This window comes from Oreochromis niloticus, linkage group LG12 (genome assembly GCF_001858045.2).
Source record: "Oreochromis niloticus isolate F11D_XX linkage group LG12, O_niloticus_UMD_NMBU, whole genome shotgun sequence".
Classification (NCBI taxonomy): Eukaryota; Metazoa; Chordata; class Actinopteri; order Cichliformes; family Cichlidae; genus Oreochromis; species Oreochromis niloticus.
Window position 1 is genome coordinate 15509010 of NC_031977.2, and position 9634 is coordinate 15518643.

General features: G+C 38.8%; 1 protein-coding gene across 1 annotated transcript; it reads left to right on the forward strand.

Moving 5' to 3' along the window:
- The first annotated feature begins 5595 nt into the window (after positions 1–5595).
- On the forward strand, positions 5596–9201 carry LOC100703924 (aquaporin-3-like). The gene is given in 6 exon segments (NM_001311333.1): positions 5596–5780; positions 7484–7610; positions 7771–7908; positions 8003–8118; positions 8225–8442; positions 8544–9201. Coding segments are annotated over 6 exon segments (912 nt in total). The 5' UTR covers positions 5596–5672; the 3' UTR covers positions 8749–9201.
- Positions 9202–9634: the final 433 nt, after the last annotated feature.

The window sequence follows — 9634 nt, forward strand, 5'->3', positions numbered from 1 at the left end:
GCACTTAGTTGTTTAGGGAGGGGGAAGTTTTAGGAGTGACACACTTGTATTGATAAGGTTTCTCCATATGCCTGTCTAATAGTAGGTAGGTAGGTGTGGGGAGCCATAGCCCTGCCCCCCAGGACATGAAGCAGATCCAGGGGCAGTTGCACCACCCACCTAGAAGAAAGCTGAAGAGAACCCTTTACTTATATTATTGTATTGTCATCCTCTGAGGAGGAGAAGGGTCTATGTTTATTTTTCTGGAATCTGTCCAGGGTGCACCCCACCTATTGCCCTGTGGTAGTTGAAATAGGCTCTGCATGGGGAAGAGAATGGATAGATACTAGAACACCAAGAATACCTGTTGAATCAATTACATTTTTTAAACTTTGATTTACTGAGAAGTTATTCCCTTGTCTCCTGTGGGACAATACGCTTTAATGTTTATGTTGGCCACCACTGATTAAATCTACTGGAGTATAGATGTTTATTTTATGGGTCTGTGCGCTTCATCACCAGATTAACATTTTTCTGCACCATTTATTTTTTGGTCTTTTCCCAACAGCGTTGCATTTTACTTTTATATTTTTATGGTTTTTGTAGATTTTTAATCACCATTGACAAGTATCATTTTCTGTGGAGGAAAAGGTATAGGGCAGGGTGGTGGTTTGTCTTAATTCCTGCTTCATAAATAGAAGGTTTTATTTTTCAGGAGATCTACATTATTAAAAGACTAAACTAACATTTGTTGGAATGCTCTATGAGCATTGCAAGTGTTCTGTTGAATATCATTTGGCCACAGACAATCTTTAGTCAAGCATCTGTTGAGGAAACAGTAGGAATGTGTGTTATCAAAACCAAAGATGCTAATCACAGCCATGAAGACATTAGCATTCAAGGCTGGACAGTTGCAACATTTGGATTACTTTGCACCATCAGCTGCCTTGCTGTTTGTATTTAAGTACGCTTTTGATTTAACCAACCCATTCCAAAAATTGTCACGGAGCTGGAGCCAACACCCTGTCAAAGAAAGAGACTTGGTTCTGAGAAACGTATAAGAAGAGAATTCCTAGAAGGAGACTCTCAGACTGAGCAATTGTCAAGTTATAACATGTGTTCGCAAGATACTCCCTTTTTTGAGCCTTTTAAGTGCACTTGTTTTGTTTTCCTTTTACATAGCAACACCTGTAAATGTCTGTGGACAGTAGAGAGTAAAACGTTGCTTTTTTGTTACTGGCCATGGTTGAATCGATCCCCACCCTGTTGTGGTTTTGGGGTAATTTTATGATACTTTGTTTGTCACTGTGGTGTCTCATTTATACATTATAATATTGTAAAGGTAAGAACAAGTCTGACTTTTCAACTTTGGGCCCCTTGTTACTGTTAATGTTCTATAATCATCAATCTCAACGATGGCTCTTCTGAGAAACACTTTTTCAGAGGTTGAATATATGTCCTCAAGGCTGCAAATGATACTTATGCTAAGATTAATGACCTGAGAACATGTCTTCTGAAACGTTGAGATGCCAATCAAATTCCCAAGGATTGGTGTTGGAATACTGAACTCTGAACTTTAAACAGCTATGTGATTTAGACTAATGTAGTCTTTGGGCCTGTCCTGCAACCCATTTGAGCTATTCTTTAAGAGTTATTCCAAGAACTGCAGCTGGAAGACAGTGTTGTTTCCAGGAAATGCTTTTTCAATTCTTGCATGTTGTGACATGTAGGAATACTTACCTGTGTTTGTCTTCTTTGCTCATGTCTCTTTCTCTCTCTCTCTGTGTTTCTTTTATTATATGCATAATTGTATGGTACAGATTAACACTTTAAATAGTGGGTTAGCGAGACTTTATTTTTGCTCAAGGCATACATGCTGTAATATTTTTTTTTTGCATTTCCCTCTTGCCAAAACGTACATATGAGATGTTACAAGATGTTTGATCCCACTGTTTGTATTCAAGTCCCATCAACATTTTAAAGGGCATTTTGTTCTGACATTTTGCAAGAGATACATTCTAGACTGCTGGCTCATGTAAAGCGCATATAGTGAGATTAAAGTTAAAAATTATGATTTATCAAACTGCTACAGCTCTGGGTTGAGTAAGTAAACACACTTTATTTTAGCATAACATAATTGTCAAACACATGGTAATCAAATACACTTAGCATTGTAAAAAACTATTAGCTATACATAACCAGTTGATGTCAGATTAATAGCTGGACTCTGTAAATAAACCAAGAACATCAACATCAATCATCATGCTTCTTGAGAAAAAACTAAATCTGGCAGATTGACAGTGTTGGGGAGTAACGGAATACATGTACCGCCGTTACGTATTCAGAATACAAAATATGAGTAACTGTATTCCGTTACAGTTACCGTTTAAAAAGGTGGTATTCAGAATACAGTTACTTTGTTGAAATAAATGGAATACACGGCGGTACTTCCCTGTTTCATATTGTCGCAGGTCAGGACTGTTTGGGTTTGTTTGACAGCTACGTTCTGTTGTTCCAGGCGGCAGCGTTACGGTTGCCATGGTTACAGGGTGACGCGCTCTCTCTCTGCGTGTTTCCTGGGTGAGAGAGCGCTTTTTTGTTGTTGTTGTTGTGCTAAGCTAAAAGGCAGAATGCTACAGGCATAGCTCTAAAGCATGTAGCCTGATGGGCAGTGTAGTCCGTGCTGCAGGGAGAATGGACTACCATACCCGTTATGTGTCTGTGAGCGAGGGAGGGAGAGAAAGGAAAAGTCCGAGCTGTCACGGAGCAAAAACGGGAGCTGGAAGCATGTAAATATAATAATAACCACAGCAGCCAAGAAGAGTGCCTGACGAGCCCATTTGTAAGTAAGCTATTAAGACTCAACTGTACAGTGTGTTCGTGTTTTCCTCCGGAAAAAATAAGTTCTGTTGGAGCAGCCTTTCAACGCCTCTCTCTGTCTCCCGCAAGCAAAGTTGACCCAGACAACAAAGTAAAGCTAGTTTTCGGCTACCAGCCCGACACGAACCCGACGTATTAGCCAGAGGTCCCTTTACTACGTTTCGTACTACGTACCTTCAGTAACAGTAATAAATCACAGCAATAGGACATTCATGTAGTTGTAAACAGCATGATAATATATTAAGTATTCCAAAGTATTCAGAATAGGTTACTCTCATTGAGTAACGTAACGGAATACGTTACAGAATACATTTTGGGGCATGTATTCAGTATTCTGTAGTGGAATACATTTTAAAAGTAACCTTCCCAACACTGCAGATTGAACAACCATAATTAATGTAAGTACACAAAATTCTTACGTACACATTATTTCTTTTTAACATTAATCTGTTCTATTCAGAGAAAGGTGTAGAATTTCAAAATCTGGAAGTTCTTTTTGTGCCTTTTCAACTAATCCACCCACTACTGATTTCAGTGCAAAAACCTCTCATTTCAGCAAGTTAGCTCATGTTTTACTGTCCTGTTTCGGAACTAAACTCTTCCAAGAAAAGCTGTTTAAAACCATACGGCTCCAAAACGGCTTTCTAAGTAGGGTTTGAGCTGGAAAATTCAAGTGAAAAGATTTAAAAGTAAAAAAACGAAGCCAAAAACTAACCAGTAGTAAGTTATGCTTTTTTAAAGCCAGCTAACTTTGTACAAGATATAATCTGTACATGTAATTCTTTCTGCGAATAGTTTATCTTGTGCCTTTTTTTAAATTTACAGAAAAGGAGCTTTTATAAAGGTCTTGAACAATAACGCCTGTGCCTGCTTATGACTGTCAGTGGCCACTGACATCTAACCAACCATCCACTAAACACTAGAAAACGGGTATAGTAGAGAGCGGTGCCAGACAACCCCGTTCCCCATCCTTTTATCGAAATCCGTGCGGTAGCACTTGATAGCACCATTTGTGTCAATTTCAGAGGAACCAGAAATCTTATCTCCACTGGTGACTAATTACATTTTGTCACTAAACTGTTATTACCTTCATATAAATTTAGATCCAATTGCGTGTCATCTTCACTAAACCAAAATGCCGTTACACTTTCGTGGAAGACCCAACAAACCTGTAAAACCTCTTCTAAATGCTGCTCTTGATTGCACCACAAAGGTCGTGGCATGACAGTTCATTGTTAAATGTTATGCAATATTCATTGTGCAGCATCTATGATTTGATGCCTAACTGGAATGACTCAGACTCTGCATGCCAAAAAGTGCTTTTTCAAAATTTTTTTAGGATGTTGACATGATTGTGAGATTTTAAATGTGTAACTTTTCTGTGCAGTAAGTACCTGTACACCTATGCACATTTGCCTAGCAGTCCTCAGTTGAATTCAAGGTAAGTACTATACACAGATTCATGCTAATACTGGCATAGTTGTGGTCTTAAGTGGAAATAATCTCACACCTCCACTTAAGCCAGACAAATGAGGTATGATTAATGAACAAAAGAATATGCCAGACAAAATAAGGTGACAGACAGACAGAGAATGATCCAGTACTGGTTGTAAATAGGTGTGAATTACAGATATGTGTGCATGCTCTTACAAATCCAAAATATTAAAACATGACCATTTATCTAAATGGATATTTTAAGATCCAGTATTTGAAGTCTATACAGTTTAGGCTATGTTCGTTTAAAAAAATGGAGATTGGTTCGTTAAGATGAATACATAGAAAATAGATGGAGAGGGTTAGGGTCAAGATCATCTTCAACATGTCTACATGTCTAAATACACTGAGTTGCGATCGTGATTATTTGCATTAAAGAACAGTTGCACAGGCATCCCTAGTAAAGTGACTGATGAGCGTTTGCGCAGGGAAACTGACCAACAATTGTTTATAATAAGCTGAAAAACATACAACACTTTTGGAGGGTCAGAGAAGAAGCATCATTAGTAAATCCTTAGCTGTTGAGCTGGCAGCTAAACTATGTTAAAGTTAAAGTTATGTTTTGCTAAACAATTTTTTATTGATATGGGAAATATATTGAGGATGAAATATTATTTGAAATGTCTTGACGCGTGCTTAATCACCGGGTAAGAAAAATCCCAGAAAGTTGATTCCGTTCATCTGCACGAGGCGTTCTCCGTGGGAGAAACGTTTCATCATTCATTGAACTGAATTCTTCAGTCTCAGCTGACTGCATGTTTCCCCAGCCTTGTAAACAGCACAATTGCACAAGGACCGAAACTAGCACTATTGACTAACAACTGGCCATGAGGTCAGTCTTAACTGACTTCAGGAGAAACCTGCACTCCACTGAAAGAAGAAGAAGTCATTTGAGAGAGTGAGGAAATGTTTCTCCCAGGGAAAACGCCACGTGCAGATGAACGGAATCAACTTTCTTGGATATCATTTGTAAAGTAGGAAAGAAAGTCATTACCTCATGATATAAAGGGTTCTGCTCTAATTTGGCACCATCTACAAAAGAGGCAAATTATAGCAAACAACAGTGTTTATGTCCATTGGTGTATGTGCATGAAAGTTGAAGAGAAAGAGAGTGGCTCTGTAAGGAAAAAGGTGAATCACGACACACAGTGGGGCGTGGTACAGAGGGTGGGTGCAAGTTCAGGATTGGCTCTGTCCCAGCCCAGTTCTATGTATATATTAAGAGCTCTCCTCAGCTTCACAGGCACTAAGGAGACCCTACAAGCTGTGTGTGCGTTTCTGTGTCATTTCTCAAAGTCATCAACCTGTGACAAGAAGACATGGGCAGACAAAAGGAGTATCTGGATAAACTGTCCCGCTTCTTCCAGATCCGCAACCTGCTGCTTCGTCAAGCCTTAGCAGAGTGTCTTGGCACGCTCATCCTTGTAGTAAGTGTGTGTGTGTGTGTGTGTGTGTGTGTGTAGTTCTGCGTGAGAGAGTAAACATGCACTAACAATTCACTGAGTAATTAATAAATTAATACATGGAAGCACAGTTTTTACTCATGTTTCAAAGGTAACTAACAGAGAATTGAGATAGGATAGGACTGATAGGACCTGGTTAGACTTGGTTAGAGGCAGGTGAGACACGGTATTTATCCAGAGAGGGACTGCTTTTTTTGTTTTGTTTTTTAAAGGCTGACATCTGTGTGTATCAGCTGGATTTCTGATTAGCTGGACAGGAGAATGTAAATGGTCTTTAACGGTCAGATCCTTACCATATTCTTATAAATTACTGTGCCAAGTTCGGGCTACAGTTTTTCCCCGCATGACGATGCTGCGGGATTTCTTAGTTTTTCCATGATAATCTGATCTCTGATTAGAAATATGACTAAAACCATGAAACACTGCAATCTCATCAACTCACTGTAAAAAGGAAACTGGCTGGCTGTCTGCTCTTTCTGGCTCCTGGTTAAGTTCATTTAAGTTTCTTTTTATTAAAATACGATAAACAAAGTCAAATTGTAAACAACACATCAACATTAATAAATGAGAAAACAAAATAAATGTTTTTTACAATCAGGAATAGGTGGGTCTCTTCTCTCTATTCATTCAGGATGAGGACCAGATGAACAGCCTGATGCAGCCTGATGTGGCTTTGTGAATTCTTAACAGTAATTCGCATAGCCACATCAGTCCCGGAGTGAAAGTCCCAACATTTTATTTGCCTCTGTCGGCTGACACAGCATAAAAACATCTGGACACGAGCTCAAGGCAGTTCACATATAATGCACCTGGACAAGTACTTAAAGTGGCCTCGGCTGCTTGAGTCGGTGAAGTTGTAGGTTTATAAAAATTCTCCTCAGACATCAGGCATTAGACGTGGCATATTTCAGTGTTAAATTCTGCGCAATTTGCAATAAATTACATAATGCAAACTTTAGTGAATGGTGTTTGTATTACTGATCGGGTATTTATGAAATAAAATATTTATTTTTATGTCATTTCAAAGTAAAAGCCATTTAGAGCATCACACATTATTTTGTGTCAATGTTGTTTAGATAGAGAGAGCGAAACAGGAGTAATATGGAAGTCTAAATCTCAATGCACAGGAGAAGATGCAATTATTCATCAGGGGATACAAGTCAGCAATAACATTATTGGGTAGCTGAAAATGGTATTGTGTAAAAGTCAATCAATCAATCATGAAAATGAATCATATCACAGAAATACATTTGCGAACACAATTTTACAGGCATAAATAATATTTTCGCACAGAAAGTGTTTCCCTAAGAGCTGAAATCTTGTCATATCTGAGCATGTGGGCAGTGTATGTCAAATAGAGGGCAAAATAAGTGACAGGCCTAAAAATCCGTAGCCGGCACATGAGAAAGAGTCTAAGTGTAAGGGTGGAAGCGTAGGTAGGCACCAATGTGAATGTCTACAGCCATCTGTAAAATACTGTCCAGGCTCTGTCATGGTTTGGGGCTGCAAGCCTTTGGTTCCTGGGATCTTGTCAAAGCTATGATTATATAACTGTCAATATATCACTATATCAACTGTTTCAACAGCAGAAACAACCAAAATGTTGTGTACTTTGTTGTGTAATTTGCTAGGATCCAGCTGAACTTGCTTTTCTACTCTTTCTTCAGATGTTTGGCTGTGGCGCTGTGGCCCAGCGGGTGTTGAGCGGTGGTTCCCATGGCTTGTTCCTTACTGTCAACTTTGCCTTTGGCTTTGCTGCCATGTTAGGCATCTTGGTCTGTGGCCAAGTGTCAGGTAATCAATCAGATTTATGGAAGTGTATGATATCATCAGCTATGGGTGTGGATGTGTGTGTTTGTGTGTGTGTGTGTGTGGCTTTACTTTAGGCAAGGCTGTAATTTTGTGTGATTATGGTCTGCACACACTGACATAATGTCAACATCTGCATTTGCAGGCGGCCATCTCAACCCAGCAGTAACTTTTGCCTTGTGTCTGCTTGGAAGAGAGCGCTGGAGAAAGTTTCCCATGTACTTCCTCTTTCAGACAATTGGTGCTTTTTTTGGTTCTGCTATCATTTTTGGCATGTACTATGGTAAGTGAAGACTTCTAGTGGTGAGTCAGAATTATCTTGTTTTTTTAAAGAAAAAAAAAATCCATGGTACATTTCATTGTTTGTATCCTTCTAGATGCTTTGTTGCTCCGTCCTGGAAGTTTTAATTTGACTAGCACTAACAACACGGCTGGCATATTTGCAACTTACCCTGCGAGGCATCTCACACTTGTCAATGGTTTCTTTGATCAGGTGCTCTTTTGAAACTCAAACATGTATCATACACATAATTTCAATTCTGAAATAATAAATGATATATCCCATGATTCCTTCTCACTTGTACGCCTCCTCAACACAGATTATTGGCACAACAGCACTCATAGTTTGTGTTCTGGCCATTGTGGATCCTTACAACAACCCCATCCCCCAAGGGCTGGAGGCCTTCACTGTGGGATTTGTGGTTCTGGTCATTGGATTGTCTATGGGTTTTAATTCTGGCTATGCAGTCAATCCTGCCAGAGACTTTGGACCACGTCTTTTCACCTCTATGTCTGGGTGGGGGGGTGCTGTTTTCACGTAAGTGGACAGATTTTATGCATGCTTTCTTCACATTGCCCTTCCACTGCTCTCTGCTTGTTAACCCTTTTTATCTGGTGTGTGATTCTGTCTCCCCGCAGGGCTAGAGACTGCTGGTTCCTGGTCCCTATTTTTGCCCCATTCCTTGGCGCCATTCTTGGTGTGCTGATTTACCAGTTGATGGTTGGTTTCCACACAGAGGGAGAAGCACGTGACAAGAAGCAGGGGACAGTCCAGGAGAACCTCCAACTCGCCAATGTTGCTTCCTCAAACAACTCTAAAGAGGCTACCAAAGAAATTTACTAAGTGTCTTGCAGAAATATAGCTAGTCACTGCATTTGGGAATGCACAGTATAACACCAGCATGTTTATTTCCTGCCATTTTTCTCAAACTATCTCTGTCTGTTTGGATATTTCCCCAGATAGTTATCAGGTCATGTTACTGTATCATAGTTTTGAAAAATGACTGTGTGAGTAGAAAAGCAAATTCAGAAACACAGAATTACATTAATTCTTTTATGAGATGATTTTGTATTTCATTGTCTATACAACTTGTTTTTACACTACCTTATGTTTAATGTTTTTTTTTTTAATTTTTAAGATAGTGTATGTATATATATATATATATATTCAGACAGACCTTTGTCTATTATTTTCTGTGCTTTTCTCTATTTTTTTTTTACAGCCTATTTCAATGTTAATCTGCTTGAAAAGAATAAAAGTACATTTCTTTTAAAGTTCACAACAGGCAGCAACATATTTGTGCAGACTGTGTTAGCTGTGTTCTCAGGTGTTGACAGATTGTGGCAAGATTATAATCTTCCGCTGCCACCTTTTCTCTGAAACCAGCTAGAGCTGTTATGATTTTAAAACTGAACTTTCCTACCTGAAAAAGTTATTTGAAAGTCATTCAACACTATCAAGTACTTTTAATTTCATGCTTGAAACTAGTTCTAACAAACAACATTTATATTCTATGTGCAGAAACATATTCTGTATGGTCTTTACTATCTTATATGTGGGTGTATTCACTGAGGTGTACCAGATTGGAGAGTGCATATTTTGTAAGTAGGATAAGGGGAAATACTTTTGCATTTATAAAATAAAGTTCTGTTTTTTTGTTTTTTTTTTAGTGCTGTTTACTGTTGGTTTGTGCAGCTTTCTCATGTTTGTCATAAATGCTTCTTATTTC